The sequence below is a fragment of the Rhinopithecus bieti genome, unplaced genomic scaffold, assembly GCF_001698545.2.
Source record: "Rhinopithecus bieti isolate Rb0 unplaced genomic scaffold, ASM169854v2 scaffold_13349, whole genome shotgun sequence".
In the NCBI taxonomy this organism is placed as follows: Eukaryota; Metazoa; Chordata; class Mammalia; order Primates; family Cercopithecidae; genus Rhinopithecus; species Rhinopithecus bieti.
This window is the reverse complement of record NW_016807772.1, coordinates 2,761,763-2,785,181: the sequence shown is the minus strand read 5'-3', so window position 1 is coordinate 2,785,181 and position 23,419 is coordinate 2,761,763. Positions and strand designations below refer to the sequence as shown.

Sequence of the window (23,419 nt, the reverse complement as noted above, 5' to 3'; positions counted from 1 at the left end):
GTAAAATATCAATATTAAACTGTATTTTCCCATCTGAATCAAAGCCATATTTTTTTTACATTTTACTGCTTTTTTTTTTCCTTTTAAGTAGGAAGATTATAATAGTAATATAGAAAATGTAGATTTTTTTTTCACAATTATAGCTACAGCTTCATGGTGATATATAAAACCTTTACATATCCTCAGTCACAAAGCTCATACCTTTGTGTTGACCTCCAGATAGAGCTCAGGATCCCTCTTCAGTTCCTGACCGGCTCTCAGCTCCCTCCATTTCAACAAGACATTTGGTATATATCTCTATTTCCTAAGGTTACTTTTCTAAAAGTGCAGGGTATTAAATCTCCTTTAAAAGTTTCTTAGTAGATATTTCCAAGTTAATTTCCAGAGGCTATAGAAAGTTACACCTCTTTAAAAAAATTTTTTTTTATTTTTAAACTTGTTGTAGAGATGGGCTGTCTCTCTGTTGCCCAGGCTGCCCTCAAACTCCAGGCCTCAAGTGATCTTCCTGCCTTGGCCTCCCAAAGTGCAGGGATTCCAGGTGTAAGCCACCATGCCCAGCCCAAAAGTTACATTTCTATTGGTTGTGTACATATAAGCACATTTTGACAACATGGTTATTAGTTTAAAATAAATATTTCTAAATATGGCAGGTTGCCTTAATTTAATTACTATTAGTGAGGTAGAACCTTTTCATGTTTACATCAAATGCAATTTCATAATTGTATTTCCTCCTCTGGCACTTGTGTTCTTGTCTTTAGCCCATTTTCCTATTAGTGTCTTTGAGTTTCTTGTATTAAGTAGTGGGAGATCTTTGTATGTTTAGGATATTAACTATCCATTGCTATATTTTAACTGTATTACAATGGAGTTATAAATTTTTAAATACAGTTAAAATATAGCAATGGATAATTAAGCAGCTTAAACAAGCTTAAACAAGCAGCCCTATGTGGCTTCAGCAAGCAGCTGTATGTTTCTTCACTTTTCTTTCCCCCTGCATCTGTGATTTATAAAATAGTAATCCTCCTTAATAAAATAACAATCACTTTATTTTCATGCCATATTATATCAAAATTTCAACTTCCACTATAAAACCCTCAAATAAAAAGAGATACTAGTCTATATTTGAGTATATAAAGGAAACACTGAGATATATGAGGTACAGGAGGATTTTAATAGTCTGGCACTTCAGGTCAACAAAGGATTAAATAAAGGTGTTTTCTGTCTTTCTCTACTTTGCCTTTCTTACAGGGTTGCAAATATCAATGGTTAATTTGTAAAGCTTATATTACTTTAAATTGGTATAAATTTGAGAAAGGTACAAACCTTCCATCTGCTTCCTTGGCTTTGGCATACTGCAAATGGATCTTAGGAGAAGAAACGTGGGGCAGAAGATCACCAACTTTTGCCCTGGAAAAGTAGGTCCAGGAGAACAATATGAGTACCATGTTCACTCTAAAAGTAGCCTGCTATAACCAAATGTTAGGTTTTAGGATGCAAAAAACAGTTATTACTATCTTTCAAAAATCTTGGTTCCTGGTGGGGTGCAGTGGCCTGTAATCCCAGCACTTGGGAAGGGTGAGGCGGGCAGATCAGCTGAGTTTAGGGGTTCAAGACCAGCCTGGACAACATGGTGAAATCCTGTCTCTACTAGAAAAAAAAGTACCAAAATTAGCCAGGCATAGTGGCGGCATGTCTGTGATCCCAGCTACTCAGGAGGCTGAGGCAGAGAATTGCGAGAACCCAGGAGGTGGAGGTTGCAGTGAGCTGAGATCGTGCCACTATGCTCCAGCCTGAGCAACGGAGCGAGACTCTGTCTCAAAAAAAAAAAAAAAAAAAAAGAAAAGAAAATCTTGGCTCCTATGGGTAAAAGCTGATTTAATTGCTGTTTCTCCTAACACCCACTCCACTCCCACCCCCAAGGGTAGGAAAATGGTTAGTCCATTAACTCTGTTAGGACAAGGGGGGTTTTTGTTTTTTCCTACTAATTTATCTGATTAAGGATTTCTCCACACCAAACCAGGAGAATGTGCTATTCTTTGGAAAAAGAACTATTAACATGAACTTATCTAAGGAGAACAAAAGAGATGAAGGGAAGGTCTAGATAGGGGAACAGAATGGACAGGGAGAAAGCATGGCAAGGAGGCACTTAAGTGGGGAGACCCCAGAGGCACATTCATTTCCAATCCTGTTCAGAAACAAACCGCAGGCAGCTCTTACCAATTCTTAGAGCGGATGTAAACAGATGCTGCTTTGTCATAGTAGAGACCTTTTTCATACAGTTGGGCTGCTTCTGAAAATTGCTAAAATAAGACAGGATTATTAAAATACTAAGTTATTATGTATAAAAGACCATATGAATATTGATGCAGACAAAAGAGGACCTTCATATTCTCCAATATGGCTCCACAGTCTCTTTTAAGGACCCTGCTGGGATGCTTGAGTGCTTGGTTAACCCCTCGACGTATGTCTCCCATTCTTATGGACATCTGAGCCACTCCAGCCAGACAAGCTTCATCATGTTCCTGCAATCACAAGGCAAATACTAACAAATCAGATTCTAACTTAACACCATGTGTTTAAGAAAGAACAATGAATTTAACTCTAAAATGATTCCAAAGGTTATGGTTTACTTTTATCTTTTCAGGGAAGTCTCATGATTTTAAAATAACACTTGGGTCTTTTTTTTTAAAAAACCAGCTATTACAAAATTATATTTTGTTCTGTGAAAGCCTAGATCAACTTCATGCTTAAGACCAAATTTTTACAATCTCTCATATGTCTTGACCTTCTTTTCTTTTTCTTTTTTTTTGAGATGGGGTCTCGCTCTGTTGCCCAGGCTGGAGTGCAGTGGCGTGATCTCTGCTCACTGCAAGCTCTGCCTCCTGGGTTCAAGCCATTCTCCTGCCTCAGCCTCCCAAGTAGCTGGGACTACAGGTGCCCATGACCACGCCCGGCTAATTTTTTGTATTTTTAGTAGAGACAGGTTTTCACCATGTTAGCCAGGATGGTCTCGATCTCCTGACCTCGTGATCTGCCTGCCTTGGCCTTCCAAAATGCTGGTATTACAGGCATGAGCCATCGTGCCCGGCCACCTTCATATGTCTTTTTGGTATAAAATTTTATATAAGAAGCAATATACTAGCTATATAGCATAAATGCTATGAATAAAATTAAGAAGAAAACCATTTATCAAATTGCAGATTTCTCTATGAGGCATGATTAAACATAAAAACTTCATTTCTTTAGTAATTGTTAAATTCATTAAAGATACCAAAGACAGCTAAAGAACTCACCAAATAACTAATCTCTACTAGTAAGATGTAATGTCAGATTATATTTTATCTAAATCAGCATGTCTAGTAAAATTTTCTGTGATGACAGAAATGTTCTATATCTGCCCCATCCAATATGGTAGCTACTGGGCATTTGAAATACGGCTAGTGTAACAGAGGAATTGAATTTTAAATTTTATTTAACTTTAAATAATTTAAGTAGACACATGTGGCTAGTGGTTACTGTATTTGATGGTGCAGATAAAGAATGAACTAAAATTGATGTAGCCAGACAAAGAAAATGTCAAAAACCTAAGAAATAAATGAGCAAAGGACATGATCAGACAATTCATTAAAAAATACAAGTGGAAACAAAATACAATTGGCCAATAAATAAAAACATGCTCAACTTCACCAATAATCAAATATACATAAAATAAAATATCTTTATTTGCTTATAGAATTGGTAGAGATAAAACAACTGATAACATTCAGTTTTGCTGAGAATGAAGGGGGCACTATCATACATGGAGTGTGTGTGAATTATTACAATTTCTTTTGAACAGCAATTTAGCCATGTCAAAAATGAAAAGTACACTTTGTAACCTAGAAATCTAACTTATAGGAAAATATTCTTCAGAAATACTATCATAGGTAGCTAAAGATACATGTACTAGTAGAATATTCATTGTAGTGATTTTAAAAAATGAATTTAATTTTTTAATTTTAATTTTTTAATTTAAAAAAGTTGTTGTTTTTTTAAAGAGACTGGGTCTCATTCTACTGCCTAGGCTGGAGTGCAGTGATGCAATGCTACCATACCCAGCTAATTTTTTATTTTTAAATTTGTAGAGATGGGCCGGGCGCGGTGGCTCAAGCCTGTTGTCCCAGCACTTTGGGAGGCTGAGGTGGGCAGATCACTTGAGGCCAGGAGTTCAAGACCAGCCTGGCTAACATGGCAAAACTCTGTCTCTACCAAAAATACAAAAATTAGTCAATCATGGTGGCACATGCCTGTAATCCCAGCTATTCGGGAGGCTGAGGTACGAGAATCGCTTGAACCCAGGAGGTAAAGGTTGCAGTTAACCAGGATCACACCACTGCACTCCAGCCTGGGTGACCCAGTGAAAGACTGTCTCCAAAAGAAAAATAAACAAATGAATTTGTAGATATGGGGGTCTTGTTTTGTTGTCCAGGCTGGTCTTGAACTCCTGGTGTCAAGCATTACTTAGACTCACTTTTCTTTTCTACTTTTTTTTTTGAGACGGAGTTTCCCTCTCGTTGCCCAGGCTGGAGTGCAATGGTGCGATCTCAGCTCACTGCAACCTCTGCTTCCCGATTCAAGAGATTCTCCTGCCTCAGTTACCTGAGTAGTTGGGATTACAGGTGCGTGCCACCACACCTGACTAATTTTGTATTTTTAGTAGACACAAGGTTTAACCATGTTGGCCAGGCTGGTCTCCTGATCTAAAGTGATCCACTGGCCTCGGCCTCCCAAAGTGCTGGGATTACCAGCATGAGCCACTGTGCCTGGCCCTGGACCCACTTTTTTTTTTTTTTTTTTTGAGACAAAGTCTCACTGTGTTGTCCAGGTTGGGGTGCAATGGCACGATCTTGGCTCACTGCAACCTCCGCCTCCTGGGTTCAAGCGATTCTCTCTGCCTCAGCCTCTCGAGTAGCTGGGATTACAGGTGCCCATCACCATGGCTGCTAATTTTTGTATTTTTAGTAGAGATGGGGTTTTGCCACATTGGCCAGACTGGCCTGGACTCACTTTTCATGTTAACATAGTTTGGTAATTTTTCAAATTAGCTATCATGAGGTTGCATTACTTTTGTAATAAAAATGCTATATATAAAACGGAAAGTCAAAAGATTTTCAACCTTCACAAGACATCACCTAACTTAAAACAGTAATTATTATTATAAATCTTAGCTTTTAAGCTAGAATTCTGGGATGGGAAAAAGAGGTAGCATAGTGGGTCATGCTTTCCAGGGTCATCTTAAAAGATACAGTATGAGACAGAAACAGCAGAATAAAGTTTTATGGATTGGGAATTCACTTTCAAAATGGTTACTGAAACTTTTTTTTTTTTTCTTTGAGATGGAGTCTCACTCTGTCACCCAGGCTGTAGTGCAGTGGCACGATCTTGGCTCACTGCAACCTCCACTTTCCGGGTTCAAGCGATTCTTCTGCCTCAGCCTCCCGAGTAGCTGGGACTACACGCGTGTGCCACCACGCCTGGCTAAGTTTTGTATTTTTTTTTAGTAGACGGGGTTTCCCCATATTGGCCAGGCTGGTCTTGAACTCCTGACCTTGTGATCTGCCCGCCTTGGCCTCCCGAAGTGCTGGGATTACAGGTGCGAGCCACTGTGCCCAGCCTACTGAAACTTTTAAAAAGAGCAAAAGGAAAATCTTATGAAAATCATAGCCTGTAGGTAAGAAGGATAAAATCTTATTTCCAACTTTACTTATATTAAGAATGTAAAACTTATCAGACTGGTAAAATATTGTCTTCATCAGATTTTAAGAGCTTGAAGTGTTTTAAAATGATTTAACTATTTCCTTGCAAGGTTGTTAGTAAACCAAAGAAAAGGCTCACCTGCTAGATAGGAAATACAATACAAATAAGACCATGATTTTTAAAAACGAAACTGAAAATGAACCCAAAGATTATTAGGCATATCTTTTCTTTATCCAAGATTACCTTATTATCACCCTGTTATTCCTTTCTCATAATGAGCCAAAGCATTACATAATCACGCCTGAAAAAAAAGAGTGAATTTTAATATTTATTTTAGAATTTTAGAATTTTATTTCATTACTTTTCCTTCTTTTTTTTTTATATACTTTTCCTTTTTTTTTTTTTTTCTTTTTTTTAGAGACAGGGTCTTACTGTTGCCCAGGCTGGAGTGCAGTGGCACAAACACAGCTCATTGTAGCCCCGACACCTCACTGGCTCAAGTGATCTTCCAGCCTCAGCTTCCTGAGTAGTTGAGACTACAGGCATGTGCCACCATGCCTGGCAAATTAAAAAAAAAAAAAAATTTGTAGGGACAAAGTCTCACTATGTTGCCAAGGCTGGTCTTGAACTCCTGGGCTCAAATGATCTACCACCTTGGCCTCCCAAAGTGCTAGGATTACAGGCATGAGCCACCACTGGGGAGTAGTAGACCAATTTACAAATACAAGATTTAAAGGATAATCTTTGTCATTGAGTTGCTTAAGCTCACAAAAGATGTGGAACACTACAGATGCATTCTTTCAAAGTGCAGTATGTCATTATCTTACTACTTTAAAAGTAATTATTAAGCTGGGTTATGCTATACTGTAAGGTACTTACTGTGTGGTATGCTAGGCATTTTGAGGAGCTACATTAATTTTCTTTTTAAATTCCAGGGTACATGTGCAGGATGTGCAGGTTTGTTACATAGGTAAACATGTGCCATGGTGGTTTGCTGTACCTATCAACCCATCACCTAAGTATTAAGCCTAGCATGTATTAGCTATTTTTTCTGATAAGAAGCTACATTACTTTTATTGGCTATTTTTGGTTAATTATTTCCTTTGGGGCACTAAATGACAATCACATGACCATAGAACACTTTTTTTTTTTTTTTTAACCAAAGGCCCAATATTTACAAGAATATATATTGAGGGAATCTAGAAGGCCATCAATTTATTAAAGGGTAGAAGTGGAGGAATACATTGGGGATTATAGTGCTGAGGGCCCTGGTTCTTATACCAAGAAAAAGTATTAATATACATGATATAAATAATATTCCTGGGCCAGGCACGGTGGCTCACGCCTGTAACCCCAGCACTTTGGGAGGCCGAGGCACACGGATCATGAGGTCAGGAGTTCAAGGCCAGCCTGACCAACGTGGTGAAACCCTGTCTCTACTAAAAATACAAAAATTAGCCGCGTGTGGTGGCATGTGCCTGTACTTGCGAGGCTGAGGCAGGAGAATTGCTTGAACGCAGGAGGCGGAAGTTGTAGTGAGCTGAGATTGCACCACTGTACTCCAGCCTGGGTGACAGAGCAAGACTCCATCTCAAATAATAATAATAATAATAATAATAATAATAATAATAATCCCTTCCTGTGACTGATGCTAACATGGATCTGCATATACAGAAGACTTTTATTATTTCAACTTATTTTCATTGTTTGGGATAGAATGAATCAGTGATTTGCCTAAGATACTTTTTGGGATCTATCTTCCTCTAAGAAACCATCTTCTCCAGAATAAATTAATCAGCTCTGAAATGGCATGATTTGAGATCTACCTTATCACTATTTTATCAGCTTAGACAAGTTACTAAACCTCTCTAAGCCTCATTCACTTTCCTCATCTATTAATGTAGAAGGACATTTTTGGAAAAGGAGCTGTTCGGCGGTTGAGAACTTTCTTTTGTTCAGCCTAGGACTCCAGAGTCAGCAATGTTCCTAAATGGAAATTTCTAATACGGACCTGATTACATCAACCAAGCTAGGGATTTTTCCTGAGAATCGGGAAGAGACATCCTCAGGAGATACCCCTAGCTCAGCTGATGTAATCAATTGAGTTGACAGTTCCTCCCACAGGAGCCTGAGGTTTTCCTTGGGCATGCTGAATTAATACTTTGGAACTCTCACTTTATTTTTTGTTATTTTAGCTCACTGGATTATTTATTATTTTATTTTGAAGCTCTCATATGGAACTGCTCATCAGTTTAATCCCAGACTTTAGTAAGTTAAATCTCACCTAGACCTGATAGACTGGCCCTGCTTTGACCTAATCAAGGTCTTGGATGCATAATGAAACAGACGGTTGAAATGGAACACAGGCCTAGGGTCTTAGGTGTCAAAGTCAGTAGCTGGTGTCTATTCAGGTATTTGATGACAATGAACTATACCTAAGTTAGGTCCCATTATCACAAGGAAATTCCTTCAGACTGTTGGGGGCTAGAGTGTGTGTACACTAGGGTCCGAAGATCTGCATACAAATATCAGTGAAGGCTTTGAGAATCGGTGGCTTCAGGGTCAAGTGGTGAGCAGAAAGGGTTAGAAATGACAACACACAGGCTTTCAACTGACTTCAGTTCATCTGACCAAGTTTGAGAATTTGTTACAACACTTCAAATTTTCCCGAAGGAAGTGAAAAATCCAAGTGTTCTGGATGGTGCAACAGACTTACTGGGGTGTCTGTACTCTGACAGGACATGGTGCATCATCTTTTCTCCTTAGCACAGAAGTTTTATATTTTAAGACTCAGTCATCTTCAGGATGCAGGTAGAGGGCCAGGGAACTGGGGCCCTGTCTCTTGTGTTACGTACAAAGATTCCAACGTGCACTTTTTGGTATATGCATTTATAAGGAACAGAAATGTGGCAAACTTCATCAGATTGATTAAGAAGAAATAAAATCTCTAAAATGTTTTTAATCTGTAGAATAGAAAACTTGAAAGACGATACCATGTTTAGAAATGAAAGAGTACTTATTTTTCTTATTTTGAAACAGGGTCTTGCTCCACTGCCTAGGCTGGTGTATAGTGGCGTGATCACAGCTCACAGCAGCCTCAACGTTCTGGGCTCAAGTGATCCTCCCACCTTAGCTTCTCTAGCAGCTGGGACTGCAGTCACGTGAGCCCAGGCTTGGCTTTTTTTTTTTTTTTTTTTTTCTTTGTAGAGACAAGTTCTCATTATGTTGCCAAGGCTGGTCTCATACTCCTGAGCTCAAGCAGTCTTCCTTCTTTGGCCTCTCAAAGAGCTAGGATTATAGACATGAGCCACCATGCCTGGTACAGAGTAGTTTTTGATAGAGTAACTCCTACAACATGAATTTATGTGTCAGTATTCTCAATGAATCCAAAGTCTCTATGACAGTAAAGTAGAACTATGTGAAATGTTTTTAGAAAAAAATCAAATGTTATAACTATATTTTCTTTGTTTAAAGACTAATCTTTTTCCATATTTTAATATTTTTTAATGTTGGAATGTATCATAATAAATGTCAAAATGTCTGGTTGTCATTACACATACATGTACAAACTTATATTTGCAAATGAATTATTCATTTATTTTCTCTGCAGATATTTACATTGGTAGCACCAACCATGGCTGAAAGTTAACTTAAAACTGGATCCTAAATGCCTCTAAAATTACACTTCGATGCAACACTGCAATAAAAATGTATAGTCTGTCAATTAAGACTATTGACAATTAAGAGGGTCTAGCAATTAAGAGCACTAGAAAATTCTAAATTTCTCAGAATAGATTATGGAATTTCCAAAGGCAAGAGGGATTTGTGACTCCTATTCATGCATCATGAAGGACTATTACTCAAGCCCTCAGTATCCTCCTGGGAAGAGTTTTTGGCTTGAATTGCAGTACCAATTGTCTAATTTTCATACACATGAAACTCAAAAAACTATAATTAAAAAAATCATTCAGTTAAAAAAATGTATGTATCTGTGAAGTACAAGTGTAGGTCTTTGTGTGCATATATTGGGTAGTGGTGAAGTCTGGACTGTTAGTGTACCCATACCTGAGTAGGGAAAACTGCACCCAGTGGGTAATTTTTCAACCCTCATCTACCCTTCCACTTTTTGGAGTCTTCAGTGTCTATTATTCCTCTCTGTATGTCCTTGTGTACCCATGGTTGAGCTCCCACTTATGAGGGAAAACATGCAGTATTTGATTTTCTGAGTTACATCCCTTTGGCCTCCAGTTCCATCCATGTTGCTGCAAAAGACAAAATTCATTCTTTTTTTATGGCTGAGTAGTATTCTGTGGTGTGTGTGTGTGTCTGTGTGTGTGTGTACACCACATTTCCTTTCTTCAGTGCTCTACTGATGGACACTTAGGTTGATTCCTTACCTTTGCTATTATGAATAGCGTTGCAATAAACATATGAGTGCAGGTATCTTTTAGATGTAATGATTTCTTTCCCTTTAGGTATACACTCAGTAGTGGGATTGCTGGGTCGAATGGTAGTTCTAGTTTTAGGTCTTTGAGAAATCTCAATACTGTTTACCATAAAGGTTCTACTAATTTACATTCCTATGAACAGTATATAAGCATTCCCTTTTCTCCACATCCTTACCAACATCTATTATTTTTAGATTTTTTAATAATAGCTATTCTGACTGGTGTAAGACGGTATTTCATTGTGGTTTTAATTTGCATTTCTCTGATGATTAATGATATTGACCATTTTTTCATATTTTTATTGGTTGCTTATATGTCTTCTTTTGAAAAATGTCTATTTATGTCCTTTGTCCACTTTTTAATGAGGTTATTTGTTTTCTTCTTGTTGAGTTGTTTGAGTTCCTTGCAGATTCTGGATATTCGCTGCTTGTTGGATGCACAGTTTGCAAATACTTTTTCCCATTCTGTTGGTTGTCTGTTTGCTCTGCTGATTGTTTCTTTTGCTGCGCAGAAGCTTTTTAGTTTAAGTCCCATTTGTCTACTTTTGTTAGAAAAAACTATAATTCTAAGCAAATAGAAAATGTAGACCAAACCTTGGTGTTTTTCACTATGGTTTGAAATTACAGAGCAGATCCTTAAACTGTTAAAGGAGGTCAGAACCATGACGTAAGTTAGGAAAAGCAGTGTGATGCTATGCATAGTTGTTGATGACCACATGCGATTAAAAATAATATTTAGGCTGGGCACAGTGGCTCACGCTTATAATCCTAGCACTTTGGGAGGCTGAGTTGGGAGGATCACTTGAGCTCAGGAGACCAGCCTGGTCAAGATGGTGAGACCCTGTCTCTCTAAAAATTAAAAAAAAATTAAAAATTAGCCAGGCATTGTGGTGCATGCCTATAGTCCCAGCTACTCAGGAGGCTGAGATGGGAGGATCACTTGAGCACAGGAGTTCGAGGCTGCAGTGAACTATGATCACACCACAGCACTCCAGCCTGGGTAACACAGAGATATCCTGTCTCTATTAAAAATAATAATAAAATAATATTAATAACATTTAGATTCTAAATGCAGAAACAGCTTAGATCGAGACTTAGATTTTGATGCTGAAAACTTAAAGTGGATAATGCACGGATAAGACATCATTAGAAAAAACATTTTTCAGATATATAATTAATATAGTATTTTTTCTCTAAAAAAATTATTAACTTATCATTAATGGAAGTTTCAAACTAAAGATATTTGCAGTCATTGGCTACTGACTGAAATGTATAAAAACAAAGACTTACGCGAATTCAAGCTGAATAGCATATTCTTTTGATATAAAAGGAATCTGGTCTGGGGCCAAATGCTTTGCCAGTTGTAGAGCACTGTCCCAATGCTGTAAATCCCTTCTCATCTGTTAAGAAGAGAAAGACCTTAATTTTAAATGAGCAAAATTATTTTGCAAAGTTACCACCAAGAGCTAGTTTTAATAAAACTAATTACAAAACCTTTTTGTTTAAATAATGAAACTTGATCTTTACAATGATAATATATTACTATAGCATGCGTTCTCAATAGGGTTGACAGAGCCCTGAAGAAGGCAAAAACTGATTCTTGGAGGGGCAAAAAAACTTAGCTATTACAATGGTTTGTGGCCCTCCAAAACTCAATCTTATCTAACAAAATCTTAGTCCTTAGTATTTAATTTTTCTCAGCAGGGAGTAATCAAATTAAATTAATGTAATCAATTAAAGTTAAGTTTTATTTTAGAAGGTAGTGATTTTAAAAGTTGAGAACACTTTGCTATAGGAATTGGTGTGTTTTTCTCAGAAAATCTGAAGCTATATCACAACACGAGTAACAGCAAATGTAACTAAAATGTAAATATATCTTTCTTCCGAGTTCCTGTGGTCTTTTATCTCTGCCTGGTACATAATTCTAAATATAAACTAATCATTAAGGAATCTTTTAAAGTTCATTCCTCACTTTATTCATACTTTCCAAACAATAATAGCTAACATTTTTCAGGTGTTATTATCTGCCAGATACTGTTCTAGGGGATTAGCTTATTTATCTTTCACGACTACCCTTTTGCAATGTATTAATACTTTCTTGTATCAATGTTAGAGATCCAGAAACTGAGGCAAAGAGGGGCTCCTCTGTACATAAGGTTACACAGCTGGTACATGACAGAGCTGGGCAGTAGGGCTCTGCCTCTGAACTCTTCACCTGGTTAACTCATCAGCTTTCAAAGTGAGGTTAAAGAGTAATCACCCTTCTCCATTATCAATCCATTACCTCAAATTCTTTCCAAGTCTAGCAGCACATGACAAGTGCCCACAGTTAAATGCAGAAGAGTTGAGATGACATCTTTCCCCTCACTCATCGCAGCCATATTCCCATTTCAGTGAGTACTAATCCAAGTTTTGAAAACTTCTCAGGGTGTCCCAATTATCTTAAATAATACTGTAAAATTACCCACATTTTCTTAAAGTTAATTTAGTTCACTTAAAATTTAAAATGAAAATTTGCTATAGAATGATTTGTAAAAGGAAAGCTGTAAAATTAATAACAAATGCTTCCAAAACAACCTCTTTTACATAGTTGTAGAAATGCCAGTTTTAGGTGAAATAATATTAATGATTACAAAAGCTAATGATATGTCTTTACTATTGATCATGCACTGTGCTAAAAGATCTCGTTCTCATTTTTAAATCTTTACAAATATCCTGTGAGCTAGATATTATTCTTCCTACTTTAAAGAAATAGGATCTAGGGCTCAGAAAGGTTAAATAACATGTCCAAGCTTACACAGAGCTGGAATTTGAACCCAGACATGTCTAACTGTGAAGTCTACGCTCCTCACTGCAAGTCTATATGGCCACGGTTCCCTTCTTCCCTGCCCTTGAACTAACTAGGCCCTTCATCCTGCTCTAGGCCCTCTCCTGCAATGCTCACCTCTGGGAAACCAGTGATGGTACACTAGTCCTTAGCTCACCTCTTAATACACAACAGAATTTCACATAATAAGGATAAATGTGCCTCGGTTTTCCCATCTGGAAAACAGAGAAAAAACCAATCCTATCTCATAGGATTGTTGTGAGGGTTTAACGAGTTAATACATGTCAAGTGCTTAGAAAAGTGCTTGGCCCACATAAGCACTCAATATATGATGATATTTTTCCTTGTATATGTTTTTGTAATTTACACAATCTGTTCTCTTTGGACACATTTAGATTTCAATTAGTAATGTTGTAATACCATGCATTTTATGCCTCCACAAAATGCAGAATAAACATATTTTTGAATTATGATTTTAATGAAAATATTATAAAGTACTCAGGGGTTTCCTTAAACTGACATGTTTGAAATTTTTTAGGAAGGGGGGGAAGGATATAGTGGTCTTGTGGCTGGAAAATTTAATTATATAGAGCAGGGCGTGATCCGCCTTTGGCATGGTTCTTAAATGTTTTTTTTTTTTTTTGTTTTTTTTTTTTTTTTTCTTTTTTGAGGGACGGATTCGCTTCTGTCCCCCCAGGCTGGAGTGGCAGTGTGGCGGCAATCTCGGCTCACCCTGGGGCAAGCTCCCGCCTTCCGGGGTTTAGACGCCCATTCCTCCTGCCTCAGCCCTCCGATAAGCCTGCTAAGGCGTCCCGCAATCTCGCGGCCTAGTTTTTGTATTTTTTAGTAGAGAACCGGGGTTTCGACTCGTAAGACCCAGTAAGGTGATCTTCCTGACTCGTGATTCCAACCCTCTCGGCCTCGCCAAAAGTGCGGGATACAGGCCTGAGCCACCTGCGCCCGGGCCTTTTTTTTTTTTTTTTTTTTGAGAACGGAGTCTCCCCTCTGTCCCACCCGGCTTGAGTGCGTGGTGCAATCTTGGCTCACTGCAACCTCTGCCTCATAGGTTCAAGCGATTCTCCTTCCCCAGCCTCCAAGTAGCTGGGATTACAGGCTCACTGCAACCTCTACCTCCCAGGTTCAAGCTGTTCTCCTGTCTCACTCTCCTGAGTAGCTGGGATTACAGGCACATGCCACCACGTCCAGCTAATTTTTGTATTTTTAGTTGAGGTGAGGTTTCATCATATTGGTCAGCTGGTCTCAAACTTCTGACCTCAGGTGATCCACCCACCTTGGCCTCCCAAAGTGCTGGGATTAGAGGCGTGAGCCACTGCGCCAGGCCCCATTTTTTTTTTCCCCGTTTCCCCACTGGATACCTCTTACACAATTTCCATTCTTAATTGCTGCCATACCTCCAGGGCAGCAATAGGACAGCTGGATGCAAGGTACAGGTCCTGAGCCAGGTTATAATCATTGGTAAACATGGCAAGGTGTCCTGCCAAAAGATTGTAGTCCTCTAGTCCCTACAAATAAAAGCAATTTTGATGAGAAAAAAATGTAAGAGTTTAACTTTTTTTTTTTTTTAAGGACTTTGATCAGTAGGAAGTGGTAATATTCTATCGATTCACTTGTTTAAGAGTTAAGTAAGATTAAACGGAAAAAGTTTAGACTGCATTTAACTTAAAATAGCATTTACATCTTAACTTACTTGATAATTCTATAACATGCTGTTTACCTTTATTTGTTCCAAGGACATCACCATGCCAACATTTCCAATTCTCCGATAAACACGGATTGCAAACTCTACTTCCATGTGATGTAGACAAGCTCTGGCCAACTCATTCCAGGCAGCCTCATCATTCAGAATCCTGCACATTTCCCAAGCATCAGAAAACCTGGGATGTAAGTACATAAGCTTAATCAGAACGCTCCACTTGCCACGTTAGGCAATTTTCAGACTACATGTTATCTAATAGTGTGCCCCAGATAAACTGTCTAAAACATTTCTTAACCTGTAATTGTCGTTTGCAAGTAATGAAAAGACACTTAAGCTTTCTTCCTTTTTTGTGCAGATAAATGTTTTTCCCTGAATTTCTTTTATTAATCTGAATCTACTCTGTATCAGCCTACTCAATTAACAACTAAACTAATTCTATTCATTTATTTCTTTTATTTCACACATAGATGAATATTATTTTGTTCTCCATAAGTCTAATAAAATTAGTATTCTATTCCTATAAATTTAGAAGTTTAAAACAGGGGTCAGCAAACTATGGCTCATGGGCCCAAATCTAGTCAGCTGCTATTTTGAAAATACAGCTTGAGTGGAACAGTCACTCATCAGCCCACTCTTTTTTTTTTTTGAAGACAGAGTCTCGCTCTGTTGCTCAGGGTGGAGTGCAGTGGCGCAATCTCACTTAACTGCAACCTTGGCCTCCCCGGTTCATTATTCTCCTGCCTCAGCCTCCTGAGTAGCTGGGACTACAGGCGTGCACCACCACGCCAGCTAATTTTTCGTATTTTTAGTAGAGATGGGGTTTCACCATGTTAGGCAGGATGGTCTCGATCTGCTGACCTCGTGATCCACCCGCCTCGGCCTCCCAAAGTGCTGGGATTACAGGTGTGTGCCACCTCACCCGGCCCAGCCCACTCTTTAATGGATTGTCTGTGGCCACTTTCCGGCTACAACAGCCAGCCTGAGTAGCTGTGATAGAGACCGTATGGCCCTTAAAGCTTGAAATATTTACCATTTGGACCATAACAGAAAAGGTTTTCAGACCTCTGGTTTAAAACACGAACATAAATGCCAATTAAACTTTTGGTGGAACCTCTACATGAGTGAATATATTACATTCATCTATCTCTTCATTTATCCATTTATCTATTCACCTATTCATTTTTCCATCCAACACACATTTACTGAGCTCCTCTTATGTGCTTGGAAACATGACACAAAAATCAACCACAGTTGCTGTCCTTAAGGCAGTCACAATTGGGGAAGGGGGAAGAGACAGATAAGGAAACAAATGACTATAACACAGTTTGACAGAGGTAACTGAGTACTTACAATAGGTAACTCTTGGTGCTAAGTCTTTTGCATAAATTCCCTTACCCTAATAACACTACCCACTAAGTATTATTATTATTTCTCCTTTAAAGATTAGGAAAGTGAGGCTTACAGATGTTAAAAGACCAGCCCAAGGCACACAGAGATAAGTGGTGTCACGCTCTTAACCACTGTGTATACTGCATCCTGGCTCTGAGGCAACACATCAGAAAGACCCCAAGCAGGACTGCCTGTGGTGGTGGGGAAGTCGGGGAAGGCTTCCTGGAGCAGGAGATGGCTCCACTAATTTCTGATGGGTAAAGAAAGAGGGGTTACTACATTCAGAGATAGGGAAAGGGTGTTCCAGGAAGAATCGTGAAATATATGCAATTTCAGCAGCCAGTGGAACAGAGAGGGAGTTGAGTGGAAACAGCTGAGCTGGTCTTAAATCATGAAGTGCCTAGTAGGTCATGGAGGTCCCCCAGGAATTTGGATTTGTTTGTAAAAGCAATAGGAAGTCGCTGAAGGATCTTGAGCAGGGAAACGAGGGGATCAAATCACATTTTCAAAAGTGTGTGGAGAACAGATGAGATCATTATAAGGCTACCCGCAGACACAGCAGTTAGGAAGTGGAGAGTTACATTACACATTATTCCAAGTGAGGGCCTGGGTAAAGACAAGGGAACACAGGAGGAGGAAAGGAGCTGGTGTATGTGTGTGTTAAGGCATGTGCATGTGTGATTAGAGTGAGGGAAAATAGGGGTCTGTGGAAATTGATGAGTTCAGTTTTAGAAAGGGCAAGTTTGAAGAGCTCTTGGACTTCCAAGTACATATGACTGGAAGGTAGTTGTAAGTACAGGTTTAAGATAAAGACACAGATTTTAAAGTCAACTTCATATGGGTGGTATGCTGAGCCATGTTAAGCAGAGGAGATTCACTCAGGAAGAATAATTAGAGTAAGAAGAGAAGGAAACTCATGAGACCCCAATAAATAGCACATTTAAGAGAGGCTCAGAAGAATTAGAACGTCAAAGGAAATTCACGGTGGCTCTAGGAGATAAGAGAAAAAAACAGGAAAAGGAAATTATAAGCAAAGCTAAAATCAAACTTCATTATGATGAAATCAAGATATTGTTGACATAATTAGGTTTATTAGGATTTCACAATAACTGGGCTCTTTGGAAGCTTAGAAACCGTTTTGTTCTTACAGGCTTTTCTTATAATAAAGTACTCATAATAAAAACAGCTTACTATCTTATCTGAGCCTCACAATACCCCTGTGAAATGAACAAGGGAAGTACTGTTATCTCCATCTATTGAATAGGATTTGACATTTTATCAAAAAGACACCTGCACTCATATGTTTGCTGCAGCACTATTCACAATAGCAAAGTCATGGAATCAACTAAGTGTCCATCAACAGATGACTGGATTTTAAAACGTGGTGTGTATATATAGATATACACACCATGGAATACTACTCAGCCATTAAAAATGAAATCATGTCTTTTGCAGCAATATGGATGGAATTCGAGGTCATTATCCTAAGTGAAATGCCCCAAAGTCAAAAACTGCACGTTCTCACTTAGAAGTGGGAGATAAACAATGGGTACACATGGACATACAGGTGGAATAAGAGAAACTGGAAACCCCAAAAGGTGGGATGGTGAGACAGGGTTGAGGGATAAAATACTATCTACTGGGTACAGTGTTCACTATTCTGGTGATGGGTACATTAAAAGCCCAGACTTCACCATACGCACTATATCCATGTAGCACAACTGCACTTATATTTTTACATTTACAAAAAATAAAAAATATTCTTGCAAGGAGAAAGAATAAAGCAATAAAATAAAATAATTATAGGATTTGACCTTTAAAATCACAAAAGCAAATGAGAAGTTCCAAAAGAAGTCTCTTTGACTTCTCTCTTTGAAAGCCTACCTTTTAGCATCAAATTCTGTGCCAGCATTGGTCTCAGTTCGTCAGGCCCCGTATCTTTGAAGTTGCTGAGAAAGCCATAGGTGCTAAGGTAGATGTTGTTTACTTTTCCACTCTGTGTTTGGCAGGTCAACTCTCCATTATATAGCAGCAAAGGTTTATGAGCAAAAGGAACTTTGGTGCTACCAGCCAAAATAACCTTGGCTCCTACATTATAAAACAGACATCTCAATGCTGAAAGCTAATACTCAGCACAAAAATCAGAAAGGCATGTTTTAATTTTACTGCAATGGGGAAATTCATTTGTCAGCAAATATACACAAAAGGGGTTTAGTACCTTGTATAGTGTCCTTGTGAAAGACATAAGTGTACACCTTATCATCATCATAAGCAATAAATACACCTTTATCCATTGGCCAGTTTTCCCAAAGAATACCTTTAATGGTTGGTGAAAAATCTGGAATCTCACAGGTAGTGTCATTAACCTACAAAATAAGATTTACAGATTTGCCCCAAGTCTGTACTTAAATCATTATCATTTGCCGTGGTAGAAGCCTGTTTGCAGCCTTAGCTGGCTTAGCTTACTAAGTCATATTCAACCTAACATCACTCCAACAACAACAGAAAAGAAAGTTTCTTTTTCCATTCTTATCCTAGGTCTGGCTTGAAAAAACTATAGTTATTTGGAAAATCCAAGGTTTGATCTAAAATCTGGCAAATTTGTAGGCGATTGCACCAGTCTAGACACAAAGCTTCAGCGTAAGGAAAAAAAATTAAAGCTGCTCAAGATGACAGAAATTTAAACTACAAACACACTTGTACTTGTGTTTAGAAATTTTTCATAATACTGAGTATTTGATAATACTGGGTATTAAGAAACAAATTAATTCACATGATTGAAGTAAATTACACTAGGGATGCTTTATTTCAAAAGACTTCTCTAAAATGCATGTCAACAAATATAAATATACAATCACCTCTCAATATCCATGAGGGATTGGTTCCAGGATCTCCTACGGAGAGCGAAACCCACAGATGCCCAAATCCCTGACCCATAAAATGGTGTAATATGTGTATAACCTGTGTACACCCTCCCTTATACTTTAAATCATCTCTAGATTACTTATAATACCTAATACCACATAAATCTCATGTAAATTGTTGTCATACTGTATTGGGAATATAGACAAGAAAAATTTTCTGCACAGGTTTAGCGTAGACAAAGCCATCCATTTTTCCTCTGAATATTTTTGATCCACAGTTGGTTGAATCCGTGGATGAGGAACCCATAGATAGGGTGGGCTGACTGTACTATTATACTAAATAAGCTATTTATAAAAATCAGTCCATATAAGTCCTGTGAACGCAGGCAGATAGACTTATATATATCCTGAGTAGGGAACTGAAAAATATCTGCCTCCTCCTACTCTCAAAATAAAAATGAAATATAAAATCCCTGCAAATAATAAGTAATACTACAAAGCTGTGTTATTTAATATAGTAGTTGCTATTATAACATCCACATGTAGCCAGATGTACCTATTAAGCACTGAAATATGCCAAGTCCGAATTGAGATATGTTTAAGTGTAAACTACACACTCAGAGAGTTCGCATGAAAAAAAGATTGTAAAATATCTCATTACTTTTTTTATATTCAATTACACATTGAAATGATAATATTGAGATACCATTGAATACCAGTCAGAATGGCGATTATTAAGTCAAGAAACAATAGATGCTGGCAAGGCTGAGGAGAAAGAGGAATGCTTTTACACTGTTAGTGGGAATGTAAATTCGTTCAACCATTGTGGAAGACAGTATGGCAATTCCTCAAGGGTTTAATTAAATATATTAAAATTAATTTCACCTGTTTGTTTTTTATCTTTTAAAAAATGTAGCTAATATAAAATTTATAATTACATATGTGGTTCACATTATATTTCCATTGGACAGTGCTACTTACAAGATATTGTACTAATTACTTCATTTCATGCTAACCTTATACTCTAAAAGACAGGTACTATTATTATTCCCATTTTACAGATGAAGAAACTGAAGTACAGGGAAATCTGCCCAAAGTCACACAGCTAGTAGGTTGATGAGCCAGTATTTGAACCCAGGCAGTCGGGCTCCTGAGTCTCTGCTTCTAACCCATGTTAGTCTATGTTATAGTGATGCTCACTTTGTATAGATGAGCCACTGGACTAGTGGTTGAACTTTTTTTAAAAAAGGTAACCATTTGTTGAGTGCTTATTATGTGGCTAACACTGTACTAAAAGCTTACATGCATCATCCTATTAACTTTTCATTTAACAACCCTACAAAGTAGGTACTAGAACTGTCTCCATCTTAGACAGACAGGAAAACTGGAAATCCAATCAAAGTGAGAGCTCGTTAACAGAAATTATCAAGAAAAAGAGAACTGTAAATGGAGAAAGTAAAAATGAATGAAATCACCTTGTTTAAGGCTGACCTTACTCCTTACCCTTTCCTAGCAGCCACACCCTATTTTTGACTTTAACTCCTGACAGACACCTGATTTACCCTCCCTACTCTCGTATATTCTGTCTAAGCCACAGTTTCTAACTGTGGTGAACCCACACGGGGGAAATTCAAGGCAGCTCTAATTAGTTCCCTGTTATAGAAAGGAAACCTATACAAGGTGGAATTTCCATATTAAGTAGAGGGAACTCGAGGTTTATCTTCATTTATGTCATTCATCCTTCCTTATTTGCTTTGCAACTGGGGGAGGAGTGCATTGAGTAAGAACTAGCAAATGAAGAATTTGGCATAGATAATCCAGCTACATCCGTGGAAATTCATTATATTTGTCAAATAAAGAAAGAAAAGAAAAGAGAAAGAGAAGAGAAGGAAAGGAAGGGAAGGGAAAGGGAAGAGGAAGGGAAGGGAAAGGAAAGGAAGAAGGGGTGGGCATGGGGAGGAAGTAAGTCTTTGTATCAAGCAAAGTGTAGCAGTGAGGAGCAGGCTGTTTACATTGAGGGGACACCACAGTGAGACCTAGGGACCTGGAAACAGTATTAAGGATGGGTCCACAAGCAGCTGTAGTTTATGTGAATTTGACCAAGAACATAGTAAACTATTAACAGGATATAAAAAGTAAATGAAAAATCCAATTATAGTAACTAATGTAAAGGCACATCTCCTTTTTTCTAAATCTATTTTCAAAAAAGTTAAGGACGTTTAAAATATGAGTGGCTGATTTTAAAATGGGCTCATCCATTTTTATTCATCTAATACAGAAATACCTGTTCCTTGTGCTCAGGATCTTTAAGGAAAAAGGAAAATCAACTGAGGTGGGCAGAAAGGACAGATAAGCTTACTGCCTATCGGGAGAGAAAAGTCACGTACAGGAAGATACACTGTAATTATTGTATTGTGCAGTAAGTATACGATAAGGTTGAAAGTGGTATAGGATATAATAACATTTTTTCCCATTAAAAATCTTTCTGGGATGGCCACTATGAAAAATTACAGAATAATGGAAAAAGTTGTCTTGATATAGTCATAAGAAATCTATCATAAACATGATATGAAGATGATAGCGAAGAACTACAATACTTGGCACTAATTAATAGAAAATTTTACATGAGATACGTTTTAAACACACTTTTTCCCCCCTATATTGCATTTGAAAAAATAAACATTTAAAAATGTTCTAGACTTACTGGACAGTAAACAAATCCATCACTTTTTTCATCAATGAAAACTAATCTGGTCCCATTTGGGTCGGGAAAAATCTTTTTCACACTGACAGGATGTCGATAATCATTAACGAACTGCCAGTCTTCAATGTAGAAATACTGAACGACACCAGTCTAAAAAAAAAATTCAGTCATGAAAATATAAAAGGTAGTCAAGGAAATACTAACTTTCAACATTTAAATTAAACATACGTCCTAATTTTAAGAGAAAAATGTCATGTTTTTGATGAAGCGTCTAAGAATAATATTTAGTATATGTGAAAGGTACAGACTCAAGAAAATAAATAAAATGGGAAAAGTTGGGCGCAGTGGCTCTCGCCTGTAATCCCAACACTTTGAGAGGGGTTTCACCGTGTTAGCCAGGATGGTCTCAATCTGCTGACCTCGTGATCCGCCTGCCTCAGCCTCCCAAAGTGCTGGGATTACAGGTGGGAGCCACCGCATCCGGCCCAGCCTACTCTTTAATGGGCGGATCTGCCTCCCTGGTTCAAGCGATTCTCCTGCCTCAGCCTCCCGAGTAGCTGGGATTACAGGCTTGCGCCACCATGCCCAGTTAATTTTTGTATTTTTAATAGAGATGGGGTTTCACCATGTTGGTCAGGCTGGTCTTGAACTCCTGACCTCAAGTGATCCTGGCCTCGAACTCCTGACCTCAAGTGATCTGCCCACCTCGGCCTCCCAAAGTGTTGGGATTACAGCCATGAGCCACAGCACCTGGCCATGTTCAGTATTGTCACTGAAGTGATGGTGTTTCATGGGTATATACATATGTCAAAACCTATCAAATTGGACACTTTTTAATTTTATTTGTTTTTTTGGAGACAGAGTCTTGTTCTGTCACCTAGGCTGTATGCAGTGGTGCGATCTCAGCTCACTGCAACCTCCACTTCCCAGGCTCAATGATTCTCCTGCCTCAGCCTCCCGAGTAGCTGGGACTACAGGCATGCGCCATTAAGCCCAGCTAATTTTTGTATTTTTAGTACAACGGGATTTTACCATGTCGTCCAAGCTGGCCTCAAACTCCTGAGCTCAGGCAATCAGCCTGTCTTGGCCTCCCAAAGTGCTGGGATTACAGGCGTGAGCCACCGTGCCCGTCCAAATTGTACACTTTAATAGTGCATTTTTTTTGCATATCAATGAAACTTCAATAAAGCTGCCAAAAACCATGATATTTTCTGAATTACTCAAGAATGAAACTAGAATAGTTGCTGCTTAATGAACAGACTACTACACTTATTCCAAAAGTACTGTGGCATAGTGGAAAGAGATTTTCCATCAGGAAGTCTTAGTTTAAGTTCCAGTTTGCTATAGACTTGCTAGCCTCTCAATCTTTGGTATCTTCCTCCTGAAAATTTCCCTGTGTGTATTTTTTCATATCACCAAATTACCTGATATATGAGACCTACCTTACTGATGTATATTATCTCAAAGACTTACTAGTTTCGGTCAAACTTAAATTTTAAAAAGTCTCTCATATGGCAACAAGCATGGTTTAAAACATGTTCTTTCAAAAAAATAATTTAGGTCAGGCACCTGTGGCCCATGCCTGTAATTCCCGTAGTTTGGGAGGCCAAGGTAGGAGGATCATTTGAGGCTAGGAGTTCAAGACCAGCCTGAGCAACATAGTGAGATCCAGTCTCTACCAAAAAAAAAAAAAAAAAAAAAAAAAAAAAAAAAAAAAAAAAAAAAAATATGAGAG

General features: G+C 38.2%; 1 protein-coding gene across 1 annotated transcript in view; it reads right to left on the bottom strand.

Annotated features, from left to right (window-relative positions):
• WDR19 (WD repeat domain 19) overlaps positions 1 to 23,419 on the bottom strand; it is an 87,325-nt gene that overhangs the window by 32,878 nt on the left and 31,028 nt on the right. The window contains exons 12-21 of the mRNA XM_017883743.1: positions 21,685 to 21,834; positions 18,335 to 18,482; positions 18,002 to 18,204; positions 14,746 to 14,907; positions 14,423 to 14,533; positions 11,474 to 11,583; positions 9,648 to 9,684; positions 2,382 to 2,522; positions 2,218 to 2,300; positions 1,324 to 1,407 (exon numbers count right to left, since the gene is read on the bottom strand). Of these exons, the coding sequence (XP_017739232.1) occupies positions 1,324 to 1,407; positions 2,218 to 2,300; positions 2,382 to 2,522; positions 9,648 to 9,684; positions 11,474 to 11,583; positions 14,423 to 14,533; positions 14,746 to 14,907; positions 18,002 to 18,204; positions 18,335 to 18,482; positions 21,685 to 21,834 (1,229 nt within the window). The remainder of the gene's footprint in view (positions 1 to 1,323; positions 1,408 to 2,217; positions 2,301 to 2,381; positions 2,523 to 9,647; positions 9,685 to 11,473; positions 11,584 to 14,422; positions 14,534 to 14,745; positions 14,908 to 18,001; positions 18,205 to 18,334; positions 18,483 to 21,684; positions 21,835 to 23,419) is intronic.